Below are 17016 nucleotides of genomic sequence, written 5' to 3' on the forward strand. Positions count from 1 at the left end.
ATTCATTGTAAAGGGGAAGCTTCGATCTTTAAATCTGCGGTGGTTTCGACCCCGAGAAAAATTTTTCAATGTTTTCACAGACGTTTCAAGCTGTGACACTTTGGATCAAAAAAGTGTCATCCTAAAAGATAATATATAATGTAGTATCAAGATAGAAGTTTCGAAGATGGAAATAAGTCCAGGTTTACAGCCGTGCGTTTCTTTGTTACAGAATGATAACAGCCGTTGCATGGTTGACACCGTTGCAATCGAACGAGCCATAAATTCGACAATTCTGGGCCGCCATGGGGCTAATTTATGGCAAGATCCTCGGTCCCGAGATATCCCCAGGCATTCGGGGCATTTTCATTTAAATCTCGGGGGCCGGTCGCATTTCTCTACGTCGCCGGTGCAACGCGCTGCAACGCGCCGCAACGCGATGCAACGTGACAGCAAGATAATAATTTCGGGCCACGAAATTTACGGAAATTTACGGCCGGTTCCCGCTCCCAGTCTCTCGCAGTCTCCTCTATCTTCCGAAACGAATCTCCACGGACTCGGTCCGCCGACCTCAAGCTCGTGAAACCGATTCGATGAGCCCGACGACTGAGAACCTCAGCTCGGAGAGGGTTTCCATGAGCGCCGAGGAGGATTCCTGAGCGTCTACGATCTCACCGGGGCAACTACCTGTCGAATGACGTGGCCTAGCCGCATTTTTTCGCTCCCCTTTCGCGTCATTAACCCCCTCACGTCTGGCCGCACCGATTCAGCCGCTACCGGAGACCATGATGCCCTCCGAGCACTCGGTTTTTCTCGCAGAATCATTTTCTGTCGTGGTATCATCGAAGAAAGAAACCAGACTCCGTCGGTTTCCCTGCGAAGTTTCAAGGCCTTGTCGATCGCTTCTTTGTGCCCTTGTGCACAAACAACCACCAGTTTCACAAATTTTAGACTAAACAGAAATTATCTTATTAAGCTGAATCCAATGATGTCTTTAAATATGTTTAATACGTCTGCTGCCTTGAATGTTACGCACCGATTATTGTCATAAACTCATCAAATCGAATGATTCCACAGAAACTTGATACATTCGTCTAAAATTCTCGTTCTTCATTGTTTTCCGTTTAACCACCGGATCAGGAAGAAAGGAGTGAAATGCTGTTAAACATATCATCGGGAATAATTCAGACTGGACAAGCGACAGTCTCGGTGTCCGAGGCATAAAGCTCTTAACGAGCCCGGACAAACGGCCGCGGAACAGCGGGAGATAAACTGGCGTTCGCGGAGTATAAAACGCGCTAAAACCGAGTCGAAAATACGAGGCGTGCGCGCAGCGGTACGGTATCGGCGTCGAACGTGTGCCGCATTTAATATCCCCGGAGCGGCTAAGATACTAATTACGATTGCCGAACGCGGACGCGAGCGTGAGCGCGAGTGCGCGCGCGCGCGCGACCGTGTTTCAGGAAGAAATAACACCTCATCGTTCTCTCGAGGCCACTATACGGATATGCTCGCGGGCGAGTGAATTACAACCGGCGCGCGTGCACGCGCGTGAACGCCGAGCGGATTCGAACGGGCAGGAACATGTACCTCGGCCGAAAATTTATTTAGACCCTCGCGGCGCTCGATCGTTAAACGATCCCCCTTGGATCCTTTTTCCAGCGAGATCGATAAAAGTATCCGTGTATCAAGGAGGAGAGAGTTTACGAGCCGGAACGCTCGATAATTACTGTATGGTAACCGATGATGGATAGTGAGTACAGGATCTTGGGGGATGTGTTTAGGGGATGGGATGGTAGTAGGCAGCTTTTGAACGGTGGTTAGGGGGAAAAATCACCAGTTTTTTAATTATATTTAATAAGAAGAATTTCGACCAGTAAAAAGCTATTAAGAATAATGTGTAATGTGTTAACTCGTCAGAATTTTCATGTATCAAACATAATTCCCTAGCAACCGTCGACTGATATTAACTCACTTCAGAGGTTCTCAACGAAGGAAACAATTGTTTCATTGGAGCATCGCATGCGCCAATCCGCCAGAATCAATAATCTATCGTCGAGAAACGCTTAATTAATTGCGATCATAATCATCTGCGGGGCTGGGGCACCGTGTATTACCTTGACAAAAGTGCCGGGCTTAATCGTCGTTCATCATCGTGCCTCGTGACTGCATAAATCGCGGTAACAACGAAATGAATAGGTACGTCGAAGCGTTTCACGAGTTCCTAATAAACGGTCCGCTCGGGCCCAGCCACAGAGAGGAAAAGAGAGAGGAGGAGAGAGTTTCCTCTCGGAGGATTCGCGCGATTCCCGTCCCGTTTTTCTGCGTCGCCTGGTCGTTAATAAATGTGAAAGCGAACGGGGAAAACGCTTCGAAAAATCTGCACCGTAAAAGATGCATCCAACTCGAGAGCGAACGATGCTCGGAATTCGAGCCTCGAAAGTGCAATTGATGGTGTGCCTATATACTTTTGTGCGTTGTGTATACCCGCGCACATAGCTGCATTGTGTGCATCGTTGGATCGTAACGATTATAGTAATTACACCGATATTACTGCGCGAGGTCTAGGGGAAACGAGTTGAACTTCGTGAAAGTGATTGTTGCCTGACTGCGACGCGGGTCTCGGTATTCTTGTAATTAGCACTTACTTTTGCGAGAGAACCAGCGTGGTAAATGGACAAAGGTTCCATGCAGAAAAATCTCTAGATTCTCTTACGAACGACTATCTTCCCTTCTCATCCGTTCAGATAGTCAAGGCTGCGCTGTATTGTGGATTAAACGACTGAGTTCGATATCATTGTATAGTGAATTCTCGATATATGTCACCAACGCGGGTCTTGCCAGCGTCGTATATCGTCTAGGACACATGCACTCCTCGGCGTCCGAGGCCTCTCGAGCTTCGTGGTCCCTCGCGGGGTATACCCCGCGGTAGTGGGGATAATTCCACGACGTTTATCGTCCATGCCTTGGCGACATATATAGAGAAAACACGGATTAGTTGGTAAAGGTTTCATAAAAGTATAATCAAAAACAGGAATGTTTTGCATTGGAAATCTCGATCGAAGCGTTACTGTGGTCAACTTTTTAACATTGCCTAAATGATAGAGTGGCTCGAGTCGTCTAGGGTTAATAAACGGATCAGACAGACGGATCAGCGGGTAAAAGGATCCTCGAATTATCCTCGGTGTTCGGCGAACCTTCGCGAAACGGGGAACGGCAGTCTACCTGCAGTTTACAGCCACCGGTCCCCTCGACCCGGTGAAACACATACCGTCGAATCGGCAGACCAATAACGCGGATACCTAGTCCGCCCACGTGGTACCGGTCCCTGGACGAGCATACACACGGGCACGTAATTTCGCGAGCGTGCGGGAACAAAGGGGGCAGGGTACGAAGAAGGAAACGAGACACCGGTTTTCCAGCGGGCTGCATTCATGAGCCCGAATGAACGAGTCGAGTCGAGTCGAGTCGAGCTGAACGCGAGTCGCGCGCGACCACGAATTAAGCCTGTCTCCGGCCGTGAGTATGTACACTACCGTGCAGAAGTATTTTAGACGCGGATACGTGTCGCTTATACACTCCCTGAAAATTTCATCTGCTATGAAAATCCCAATTTTTCATGATTTTTTCCCTCCAAAATATACAGTTTTAAAACATTAAAAGATTAATATGTTAAAGAACACATTAATGTTTAAAATATTAAAAGAATTTAGAAATACTGTTGTATTATAGTCAATCATTAAAACATCAAATAGTGCGAACGGAAAATCTTTGAATGATCCGAGCGTGCGGAATGATCGGATCACTTTTGGGTCACCCTGTATTTCATCTGTAATGCCTTTAAATCTTCAAAAATGTCCATGGCGTTTGATACGGTTTTAAAGAAGTTACCGTGTTCGAAATATTAATTTGAGCGACAGAGTGAGGGTCCGGGAAAATTTTGTACGGTATTGTAAGAACACCATGCGACAACGTACGACACGCGAGTGTCGTCGGGCCCCGTGTCGGGTCGCGATTTACGGTGAATGGGCCCGTCACGTGGGTGTAATCGGTTGGACGGTGCCGATCGGGATGAATCGATGAGCGTGACGCCCCGGCGCGGTGCTGCGACTCGCTCGTCCCCCGTTTAATTTCACGGAACGACGCGTCCCGGGGCCCCGTGAAAGCTAGGTCCCTCGGTCCCCGAGTCCCCTCAGTGTTTCACGGGGTCCCGTGAATGCGACTTTCACGCCCGTGCCCCGTCGCCGGCGACTCATTTGCAACACAATGCACGAGGAAGTGTGCGAGAGCAACGTTCGCTTTTCAATGGTCCCCGGCTGACGCCGAGGATCCACGCCGATCGATACGATGGGCCCTATAGGCTCCGAGGGGCCCGTTCCTCTTGGAGTGGGCGGAAGGATTTTTAAAGCTGAGAATACGAATGGTTGCATTCAAGTCGCGAATTTGCAGGAATTTTTGATCTGTGGTACTGAGAAGACGAGGGAAAAGCTCGGAGAGATGAGAAAGAGTGGGAGTGGAGACGTTTAGTAACAGAACTTTGTTTATAATTAATTTTGTATGAAACTTTTATTGGAACATTCGGCACACCTTTCTGATTAAAATGATACCAAACACGGTTCCATTTGGTTCGTATTTACTCGTATAATCCATGATAGAGTGGAACCTCTGCTATCCGAACCCGGGCCGTCAAAGAAATAGACTGCGGATTTTCGTGCACAATAAAAATTATATTAATTACAGGGTACAGTTGCTATGTTTTTCATCACGTATGACCACATCGTATCATCTTTGATAAAATCAATTTTGATCACTGACAGAAATAATTGATGTGTTCACGTCAAGCGAATATACTGTGCCGTGAAAATAATACACTGTATTGTTGAAACGCAGTGAAACCGTACGATGCAGTCCGAAAACGGTCGAATGAACGCGGACTAGCCGGAACGAAACGGGAAAAGTTGCAGAGACCGCAAGGGGTTAACTGCGAGAGGCTCCGGCGCATCGTCGGCCATAAAATCGCGAGAGCTCGTGCGCTCGTGCACAAGTGTCGCCGGTGCATGTGTCGGGGATGCATATGTCGGTGCAACGAGTTCTCTCTCGCGCGTGCGCGCGCGCGTTCTCGCCCACGCTCCGCTCCTACACGCTCTGTCTCTGGTTGCAAGTTGCACGCACGCGGCGCGACACTCTCGGCCGTTCTTCGGTTCATTCAGTCGTTCGAATCCTTCTTTCATTCAAGGCCCGATACACTTCGATCGCAGCGGCGTGTACGAGCGACTCGTAGATAGCCACGCGAGCGAGTGTACACGAGCGAACGAGTATGCGAGTCGCATTATCGGAGGCGAAACTTACGCGGCGTCCCTTGTGCAACCGCGGTTAACCGGTGTCCCGAAAGCATCGCGGTTCTCACGGTTCCTCGGGAGGGGAACCACACGCTCGCGTAAATTAACGCCGATAATTACTGCACTGTTCGCTCGCGGCGATTAATTAACACCGCGCGGAAAGTGGGAAACTCGCGCGCCGAGCGTGTGGATCGACTGGTCCAGTTCCATCGACCGATTAACTGTTTGCAATACCGTAATTGCTAGACTGCGGATAAACATTAGCTGCTGTACCATTGATTATCGAAGATTAGAACCGACGATATCAGTTCGGATGGTCGAGGTTCCACTAAATCGTCACTTGCAGAGGCGAATACGCTTCGAATGGCGTCGTGTCTGGTCTCATTTTGATCGGAAAAATGTCACGGATCTGTTGATAATCATTTCAATCTTGCAACTCATTTTGCCTAATGGCAAATATTATAATTGCAACAGCAAGTTAGAATAGAGAGACAGACCCCGGTGGTTCTGGTATTGAATAGAACGGGTTACTCATTGGTGTTGGCGAGAACAGCGGCACACGCAATCTGCTGGGTTTGCCGTATTTTTCGGGTTTCGATAAAATCGGGCTCACGTACGCGCTCGCGGCGTCGACCGATTTGAATTGAAGCGATCGACAGCGTGATCGTGCGGCGTGTTACACCAACAGAGAAGGATGTAGAAAGAAAGAGAGAAAGAGGGAGAGAGAGAGAGAGAGAGAGAACAAGACAAAAACCGGGCCAGCCTGTAAAGCATCGGTCGAACGTGACACGGCGCGGCGCACCGAACAAATTGCTTTCCGTTAATATCGCGCGACGATCTGTAACAATAACGGTCTCGATTACATTTTACGACACGTGTACCCGTATTATCGGTCGGCGAAGGTGTCGCCGCGCCGGGTTACAGGTCCTCTCAGATAAATGCACACGTTCCAAGTTGGGCAACACACCACGGATCGTTGCCCCGGGCTCCGAACGATTGGTGCAACCTCTCTCTCTCGAAGGGTACGACGACGCCGTAGAAAAGCGAGAGTCGGGGCCCCGAGGTGAGACCGTTAATGCCATTCAGGCGAATTAACCGGCCGAACGGTATATAATTTTCGCGTAATTAGTCGGCCGACGGCCATCCATTACCGGACCCCGGTCCTCGTCATAGTGCGCGTCGCTTGTGTTCCTTAATTAATTCGAACGATTCCGCCTAACCGCCCCCTCCACCTCGCGCTGCCAGTAAATTTCGGCCTGCTTCTTGCTTGCGGTGCTTTCCATCAAATTATTGACTGCCGATTTTTATGCACTTAAGCACTCGGAAAGCGTCCACGTGCAAGCATCACATCGTCCTCGTTTATCCCCATTTTTTGCGATTTTTCACTAGAGTGTGGATTTCATGCGTTTATGGGGAAAGCGAGTGGTTGAAACACGAAACGATAAGAAATTGAAGCTTCATTCATCCTTCATTCGTTGATTGAATTTTAATTTCAGTTTTACGTTGAACTAAATTCTACGGTAACCTCGGCGCCTTCACGCAACACGTTCACGAGCTATGTTAATTAAATTTATTGATGGTCTAATGAACAGAACTTGTTCTGGCAATTTTCGTTCGGTGTGCCTCTGCTCGATCGCTATACTCGAAAACCGGCACAAAGGATACACCTGACCAGGATAATTTGCACAAGCAGCTCGACAACAAGTGGTGCAATCGAGCTCAAACCGCTTGCAACTCACGCGTTATGTTTTAAACTCGTACCAGCAGATTTTTATTATGCATCTTCCATTTATTCGTCGGGAGGGACTCGCTCGTGTTTTTTCTTTTTCGAATACTTGCCCGAAATCTTTCTTGCCCGACTCTTCTCTCTCTCTTTCTCTCTCTCTCTGCTACTCTCTCTTTCTCCGTCGCGTAACTTCGGGTTGCAATCTTTTCGCGCACTCCTCGAGATTAAATATCGTTCGCCTTGAAACAGTGGAAGTTACTTTCACGGTTCTCGTTGCGCTCGCTGCGACCCAATTAACCGAGAGAAACCTTCCCCGACAATTAACCCTGGCTTGTCCAATGGAAAACAGCGAAGAAAGGATACGCGTAAATTTTGCATCCACTACTCCACCCTTACGTCAACGTAAATTGGTCGATTCTATGGTCGGCTTGACCCACTATAGCTTCGCGCAATTTGAAAGTCGTGCACTGATACGTGAATACAGTAATGCCTCGATATATGTATAAGCCGTTCACTAAATCGATTAACCGCGTTTCAAGTTTTCGCACATTTTTCTGCCAACACTTGATCGACTAAGGTCGTTGATCGATAGTATCGTTGAAACGAATCTGGTAATCCCTCTTTTATTTATAATCATTTTTCTATGATCTTTTTACCAACATATTCCCGACAGTTTCCCGATGAAAATGACACCAAACACGATACCGTTCCATATTTCAACTGTGATTTATCACACTGTGAAGTCCGGGTTGCTCGGTTCGGATAATAGAGGTGACACTTCGTGCGATCCAAATTGTGCCGTGTTGGGTATCGTTTTAATCGGAAAAGTGTCAGGAATGTGTTGGTAAAAGTTTCATAAAAAAGTTATTATCCTTTTTGATCAAGACACAGAAAAGTAATAGAAGGATGCTACAACTCCTAACGCCCTACAAGTCCAAAGAAGATTGACACTGACGGTACACTAAAATTGTAGAAAAATGCTCAGAGGTCCAGTACAATGGAGACAACGTCGAATTGAAGGCATAAGGTGGCCAGCAAGGCGAAACGGAGTGAAAATTTCGCTGGACATTCGGCATTGTAGAAGACAAAACCCGATCCGGCAGGATGTCCCGTGTTCGGCGGCGTTTCACCGCAATTGCGGGAGCGAGAAGGCGTATCGGCCCTTATTCCCACGGAAGAAGAAAAACCCCTGGGATCGGCTCGTTACGATCGGTGGTCGCCGGTGCACGACGGGCACACACCGACCACCGTTCCAAGCTCCCCCAAGATTACCATCTCCGCCGCCTGGCTACAAGCTTCTACATGTATATCCTCTGGCTGCACGTATAGCCGCTCCTAGGCTCCGTACGGTTTTTTCGCCGGGGGATTATACGTGCCCGAGATCGTGGATCTCACGAGGGCGCTGAAAGGCACGGCCTCGCCGTTTTATTTTATGCGGCCACGATACGTACGTGGCATGCGTCCGCTACGTGTCCGGCATAACGCGCCGGGAAAACCGGGGGCCCGATAGATCGCGAGATTGCGTCTGGACGTCGCGAAACGTCCGCGAAACGTCCACCGTTTCGGATGACCCTCTACCTTCATTGAGTAACGCGGCCTTGTTTCGAGTCAGTTCCGTTCTCGTTGCGCAACCGCGTCCTTTCATACCGATGTTTATTTGGGGACGCTCGTTTCTGGCCCTTACCGAATTTTTCACAACGAAAATCGCACCATTGTGGGCAAAATTTCCGACGGAAAGAGGAGGCGCTTGACCGACTAGTAACTGGGAAAGTGTGAAAATGACAATGACAGTTTGGAAGATTTAATTAATCCGCTCGACACAACTGCGTTTTGAATTCACTCGGATAAAAAGCTCATCCTCTACAGAGCATTGTAAATGTGAATTTTTAACGACAATGACCACTTCGATTAGGTTAACAATCATCCCGTACCCTGCCCAAAGGTTCACTTTTACTACACGAGGTTGCTGATCGGACTCTCGATTGGAGCAAGACGCTTTTCAGACTCGAGGCTGATCCTCTTGTCGATCTTCGAGCAGAGCTTTCTCCGTGTCGTCTTTCATCGCGTTTCAGCGTACGTTTATCTCCGTACGTGCGTCACAATGATCTCTTCATTGGGCCGGTGGGTGCGAGGCTTGTTCCCAAGTAATCCGAATCCGCGGTCATCCGGACGCAGATAACAAAGCAATAAACGGAACGATCCGCTGCCGACCGTTTACGAGCTTTCGTGGATAATTGTAATTAAGTTACGCACCACCTTTTTCTCGTAATATCTTGACTCGTTTCCTGTCTTCCCGTTACGCCGATATCGACTCGGTTTCCGTTATCTTTTTGGCGGAGGTCAGTGCATACAGAATGCGGTCTATCTGGCGGTTGGTAGGTCTCAATGAATTGTTTTGTTTCACGGAGATCTTCGGGAAAATCGCAATGTAACGCGATACGACGATAGAATGTACAGGCATACGTAGACAAAAGAAATTCTCGTTTAGTTCAATTGGGGCTTGATTCAAATTAAATGTTAACTGGTTATACCGTGGTACAAAATTTCTGTACAATAAATCTACTTTATTGCAAATATCAAGTTTCTTTAACTTCTGCAGAACATTTGGATTATTTCGTCTTAAATCGTGTACTCGAAGGTGCCTGAGAAAATTTGTACAGAATTTCAGGAAGGTGCTAGTACGATAACTGGTAATCTGAGCAAATACTGTACTACTGGAGGGTTAGGTAAATATAGTATCAAGAAATTTATTTAGTAAAGTAACCGTTATTTACTTTATACTGTCACGCAGAAATCGCCGTGTATTTATACAACGAAGATCATTAGACTGGGTTACTTTTACTTTAAAGAGGAAGTCAACATCAGCGCCAGCTATCAACATTAAACCCGATAATTCCATACGAGTATAAACAGAACCGACTAAATTATAATAAAAATATACAAGCCACATGAAACTTAACCCACTCGTACAAAGCAGAATTTCATTCCCATTAGAAACCGCGACCCAATCTTCCGTTCACGAATTAATTAATGCAGCGCTCTACGGTCACAATAAAACCGATACTTTATCATACGATTTCCGTAAGAATGCGAGTCAAGGAAGCATTCGCTTAACTAATTAATTTCCGCGAAAGGTAAACCAGATCGGAAGAACAATAATTTTGGGATTCAGACAGACGTAGTCTAGAATGAACAGGATTATTATCGTGGGGGATCGATATTAATTTCCAGACACACGGCGATACACCATAAACGCGACTCCGTCGGGTTTCATGGAGAACGGTATGTGGAAGAAATGAATGTTTGCGCTGCCCACACTTAACGGGGCACATAATTAAACTAAACCGCAGTTTTCTACGGGCGACTTTCTCCGCGGCTCGCAGGAAATCGATCGTAAAGGCCCCGAAGGCTGCCAATCGGCGGCCATCCGACGATCAATTTATGTTTCCTCAGCGGCGGAAAGGTAGCCGGTCAGAGTTTTCCTCTCTCACGGATTGGGAAATTAAAACGGAAATTGCCAGACGGCGCCAGACCCAGATAATACTTATCGAAGTACCGAGTGGACAATCCTCAGGGTGTGCTCCTCCTCCTTCGCGAGCTGTTATCGCACGGCGCACAAATACCGATTATCTTTCCCGAGTCGAGTTCACCAGGCGAAACACCGTGGAATCTCGAGACCGGCAACAATAGCCCCGTATAAATCAGGATGTCATTTTGCTCGCGCTGGATGCGTCGTCGGTTTCCTGTATATTTAGCCGAACCTCTGACGCGACGCAGATTAGAATCGTCACTTGAAAAATCGCGATAACACCTTGACGTACCTGGCCAGACGATCATTGTCGCGAATGTGTATCGATTACGTGGGATACGATTTTTTTTCCACGCGTGCCCCCTCGTTTCCTTGAAAAATGAAATCGAATGAGTCACCAGACTGGTCACCGAGTCTGCTTCCTTTGGACTTGAATGTATTTTATTAACAAATTTCAACATAATTTTTTGTTTGGCAGTATGTTAGATTGTGGCTTTTTTTCTAGTTGAGATGATACCCATTGTACCATATAATTTCTATTACCCAAACATTTATCCTCCACTGACCAGTTCGGATAATCGAGGCTCCACTATATCGTGGATTAAACGAGTAAATAGGATCCAAACTGTGCCACGCTTGGTATCATGTTAATCAGGAAAATGCGACGAATGTGCTGGTAGAAGTTTCACGAAAATATAATTATAAAGAAAAATGTTCTATCATTGGAATACGACAAGGATCGAACCGGGAGAGATTCAGACTTTTAACGAAAAAGTTCCTAAAAGTATATAAAATTTCGACGAGTAAACTCTGACTAAAAAATGAATTTTTTTTGCCCGATTTTTTGCACCAGGGTGTTCGATTGTTTCTGCATATCTACACGTGGCGTGACCGAAGTTGTCGAGCTACGTTTAGGATTCTGGGAAGCGCGTCCAATATTTGTGGAGGATTATCGCGTGTCTGTTTCCCATGACTCCGTCACTTCTCCGGAGAGGAAGATAAGCTATTAAACAATGCTCTTCCAGGTGAGCGTATTATCATTGCCAAAAACGGAGCCTGACGCGGCCGGCTCTCTCGCCGGTTATTGCGTACATACGCCACGCCCCCGCCTCTATCCTACATAAGCCACATAACCGCGAACTTCGAATTCGGAAGTCGTGTAGGTGTTCCTCTGACTCAGAGAACCGACTGTCTTCGTTTTCCAATCGTATCCGGCTTGACTTGGTCAGGAATACCCTTGTCTCGGAGAACAATCGGAATTTCAATTGGGAAAAATGTTGGATGGCATCGGGGCCCATCACAATGTCTGCCATCTTGTTCTTTTCATCTTCAGAAACGAGACGTAACGCCTAGCAATCGTATTATTATGAAGTCGTACCGGTCGCACCTTATTATTGATTGAACATTTTACCATCTTCTATCAGCCAGTGTAAACTGGACTCTTTATTTTAATAATTTTCTTTAAGTAATTATATTTTATCAGTTTTCCATCCAAAAGAACTATTTAACAAGTGAACACTCTTCTTTAAATAATTATATTTCAACACTTTTGTATTCAAAAGAACTGTTTAACGATATGATACAAAGAATATCTCATAGATCATTTAATCGATCATTTCCCATCTCAGTCATTCCCCTACGAATTCAAGCGAGTCCCATAAAAATTCGCCACAAAACGCTATTAATGTCGTCAGGCAACATTAAGCAGATAAGAAGAATCTTTCACGAGAAAGATTCACTATGTGGCTCTCGGAGGCCAGTAACCCTAATCGCAGTGACAGAGAACTGACTTACCGTTCGTTGGTAAAATCGTTTCGAGAGATCTAATTTATCAGGATGTATTTATCAGAGAGTTGTAATTTAAGAAAATATAGATGTTATTGGAACATGCATGGATTGGGACTCACCATTGATGTAAACTTCTGCGTTGACTAGTGTTTCCTCGTCGTCTGTGTCCGGTCCTAGGGACACTGGGGTGTAAACCATGGAATCTCGCGCCCTCATTTTGTTAGTTTCTAAATTGACGATGGCTCCTGACGGTGCATTCGCCGGTCAGCTGAAAAAATCATTAACTAATTAATATTTTACCATGGCGAAGGAAATTAAGTGTTTGACTTTCTATGTTTCTCGCACGATGTCGTATTGATGGCGTTGAACCAACGGACCATCGATTTTATGACAGCCAACCTGTGCTTTTATGTTTTTTAAATTGTTCTACGTTGTACCAGTTTTTAAACAGTAAAGACATAAATTGCTCTTCAGTCTGAAAATAATCTAAACATTTATTTTATATCTCTACGGTCCACTAGCTTAACGCTAAACAGAATTTTCGCTCGGCATATCGAGTTCAGGCTAGCACCGATCATTTCATCGAACAGTACCGCAACCAGAAACATTCAGACCAGACGTAAGTTTATTTGTTGCCCCGGCTCGATTCGAATAAATAGCCTCGGGCAGAAACTCCACTTCCCGAGAGGCGGTGGAAGATACATAGAAGAAAAAACGGGAAGGCGCTCGAAGAATCTGATGCTGCAGAAGACAAAATGGCGCGGTAGAATTCAAAGCTTGCGCGTCGGCCGCGCAACCACGCCATGAGTCAGAAGGCCAAATATAGTGATCGTCGGGATTTCTCTGGATTTTTGAGCAAACCACATCCCGCCTGGAATACTTCTACAATTGCGAATGGAACAGGCGAACACTTCTAATGCTATTAAAAATCGTTCTACCGTCGCCATATTGCTAAGTGGCTTCGGCCATTTACCGAAATCGCCGGGGTTCCGTTCGGTATTTCGTATCGCGAATGATACTCGATGATACTCGGCAATGCTACGAGTACCGATGACGCGAAATGGAGCATAATTCGCGGCGGTTACCGTAAACTCGAAATCCCTTTTGCAGAAACGGATCGCTGAGATTTTACCGGTCCCGTTAGCTCGCATAATGGGATGCGCGTTAAGCAAACATATTCGATTCGCGCTCGTAGCGATATTTAACCCCGAAGAATTTCTCTCGTTGCGCCGAGCCAGTGATCGTTTGCATGCTAGATGATGATTGTATGGTTAAAATCGAACGTTCCGCCGCTCGAGCGTAACAGATACCCGACGAGCGAGCGGAGCCGAGCGGAAGCGGAGCGGTTGCGGGTGATTGCTTGAAAATGTCTTCAGGTAATAAAGGTCTAGTTTATTTGCTCGTATGCCCCTTGTCCCATATGTCTTTCCTGTACTCCCCACGGGCCGACATGTGCGGCCTTGTACCCGAAATGGCGACCCCTCTCGAATTTAAGTCAAACAAGCCGGCTACCGAGTCTCTGCTCCCTCTGGCCCGAAACACCCGCTTCGAACGCTAAAAAATCAATTCTTACTATATCTCGATTTACCACAGAAATCACACAGGCATGAAACACTATTTGCTAAAACAACTTAAATTTCGCTCAAGCGAATCATAAAAGTGTTTCCTTGTACTTCATCAGATACACACCATAAATGCGTTATTCACAGTCTAGTAATTACAACAAACAGTTACTTGCACAACTCCCATGACCAGACAATGATCTACATTTACAAAGTGGAAGATCGTGAATTATTCAACATCGTGCCATAAAGTGCTTAATCTTTTCAGGAAACAGAACAGGGAACATAATTTTCATAAAATGCGAATCCTTTCAGGAAACAGAAGCAACAAATCTCGATTTTCACAAGCGTGACCGCATTCTCCGCGATCTGTAGATCTTCCGCTGGATCTAGGTGTATTCGAGTTGCATCGCGAGGCGTTATGAGCGTTACGGTATCTCGGTAATTTAATCGTTGGGAAACTGATTGAAACGAGGGATTCGTTTTTCCCCTAGCAACCGGTTCCCCTGGCGTCGCGACGCCTCGCAGCCGGATTCGCCTCGCGTCTTTAGATCCACGTTCAGGATCCAAGGATCTATTTTCGGGTGAGACGACCGCCGCCGTCTCGACGCACCGGTAGACGTCATTCTTCCGAGATGCGATCACCGGAGGAACGAGCTCGTGTCTGAGAATCCGCTACCAGCTGTCGGTACATGACTTTCCGACGAACGGGAATATAATTTACCCATCGGGTATCGCTGCTTTGCCATTCCCGACCGCAAAATATGAACTTGCCAAATGCTTTCCTCGAACGTTCAAACAATTTACCTTACCAATAGACTATGAAAATCTAGACGCCTCTCTAGATCAACACTCTATTTTATCGTCCTAGTACACTACGTAGTGAAGTTAGTTCCTATATCAATCAAAAGAGAGACTTAGCAGCTGAACAATTTTAATTATTCGTTCATGACACTGTTACTATAGAATTTGCGACGTTTTCCCGATTAAAATGAGTCCAAACACGACCTAATTCGGAGTACATTAGCTTACGCAATTAACAGTTCAGTATAACCGCGATTATTCGAACTGATGAGTACGGATAATAGAGGTTCTACTTTATCGTGGATTAAACGAGTAAATACGATGCAAATCGTGTCGTGTTTGGTATCATTCTAATCAGAAAAATGTCACGAATATGTTGGGAAAAACATTTCATAGAGAAATCATCAAAAATATAAAAGTGTATTATTGAATTAGCATTGTCTTTGTAGACATTTCGGTTCCGAAATTTTAAGCTGGTTAATTCTATTCAAAGTTAATGCGAAATGTCTACAGAGAAATGAACGGAAAAATCATTGAAGCACGTTCGAACAACGACACGTTTGTCAAAGACGATTTAACACGTTGGTGGGGGAAATCGAATGTATTCCCGAATTCCTAGATAAAGCTAGCGCAAAGTATCCTTTGGGCTTCCTTTGGAAAGTTAATTCGAGTCGTATAATTCAGCCGGGGCGCTTTCGCGACGAGCCAGGCGGATGCGTGCGTATAAACGCGCGTCTCCGTGGTTGTAACCACGCCTTTAGGTTTCGCGGGGGGTCTGGCGGCGTTATACATGGAACAAAGAGGAGGAAGAGGACCGAATATCTCGGTGCTCGATTTCTGCGATCCGTTCCAGGAACCGATATTTTTAAACTGTTGCATCCAAGAGAGCGCAGTCTCGTCTCGAGCCAAAATCCTCGTTCGGCCGCAAACTCGCCCGGAAAACAACTTCCTCGAGCAAATTTTCCATGTCCAACACAGACAACCGCGGCTCTTCAACAATCGACAAAGACGCGCAGTCAGTTTTTTCTACAGACGCGAAGAAAATTCATATTTTCTGTAACGATCCTCTCGTAACACTTAGTTCAGTTAGAATACGATTTCAAGAAACCAGTGCTTAATGAACATATTCTAGCCTACACAGTAATAAATTAAATTCCATGAATTAGGGGCTTCTTATGTTCGATTTTCTTCAGATTTTCGGGCAAACTGACCACTGTGTAGCGGAAGAACAGAGAAAACAGTTCTTCTATTCTTAGGCGACACTTCGCCCCACCGTTTCTTTGCTCTCGGTTACGTTTCACGGGAGGAAATCATCGATTTCGCTGTGTTTCTTTTTCCATCTCCTCCGCCGGCACTTTCTTTCCTCTTCTCTTGTCGGTGTCCGTTGTGCTTTCCTCTTTTTTCTCGTCTTTTTGGGGTCTCTGTTTCTGTTGCATTAGCGGCGCCCGGTGAAACGGAATCGTGTTGGGACGTCGGCGTTGCGCTCCGCTTAGAAATCTATTATTACAAATTGTCTTCTTTGTCCAGAGTCGTTTTCCCAGTCTCGTCGACCAATAATTGTTCTTAGCACGCTGTGCACATCTTTACACAAATTTCCGTACCCATAGTTTATTGAATAAAAGTCAAAATGACGGAAAATTCTGCTCTCGCCAAAAGTACTTTCCTGCACTGTATAAAAATGTTTGCACTGTGTATTAAGTCTAGCAACTTTCTCTACCAAAAAGTTTACCGAATTCTTGTTCTAAAAATTGTCGGAGGTTTTCTCGGAGCGTTCGAAAAATAGTTGTCGCATAGTGTCGCGTTCCGTTTCAAAACAGGCGCGATTCTCGCCGCGAAAAGGGCATCGCGGAAATTCTTTGGTCCCTCTGTTCCAGAACAAGGGTAAATATAGGACGTTTACGGGAGATTTGTTGCTAAAATTAAACGACGGAAGCGATCGGTACGTAGCCCCGAAAACGTAGCCCGGGGGCCGAGTGTAAATACAGGGTGTCCGTCAAGTCACGGAGTCTATTTTCGTGAGGGCGTCGAAAAATTGTACGGTTCGATCATAAACTGGTGCACGTTTATCGAACGATTCCCTCTGACTCACGTGTTTTCCATTCACTATGTCGGCGGAAGGGGTGAGGTCTGGTCTGGCAGAGAGAACCAAGGTTTGTGAGTCCAAGGTCTGAACGATTTTGTCTATGTTTCTAGCGGTACACGCAGAAAATTATTTTTCCAAATAGGACATCTGTGAACACTGTCGACAATTATTATAGATTTCAATTATTAGCTCCACTTGGGTAAACG

The 17016-nt window shown here is 46.0% G+C and overlaps 1 protein-coding gene across 1 annotated transcript in view; it reads right to left on the reverse strand.

The window, feature by feature from the left end:
• Positions 1-17016, reverse strand: part of Rols (zinc-RING finger and ankyrin repeat domain-containing protein rolling pebbles) — a 67803-nt gene that overhangs the window by 43724 nt on the left and 7063 nt on the right. Inside the window, exon 5 of the mRNA XM_076794194.1 lies at positions 12481-12629. Coding sequence (XP_076650309.1) covers positions 12481-12577 — 97 coding nt within the window. The 5' untranslated portion in view covers positions 12578-12629. The remainder of the gene's footprint in view (positions 1-12480; positions 12630-17016) is intronic.

Source organism: Halictus rubicundus, chromosome 10 (genome assembly GCF_050948215.1).
Source record: "Halictus rubicundus isolate RS-2024b chromosome 10, iyHalRubi1_principal, whole genome shotgun sequence".
Lineage (NCBI taxonomy): Eukaryota > Metazoa > Arthropoda > Insecta > Hymenoptera > Halictidae > Halictus > Halictus rubicundus.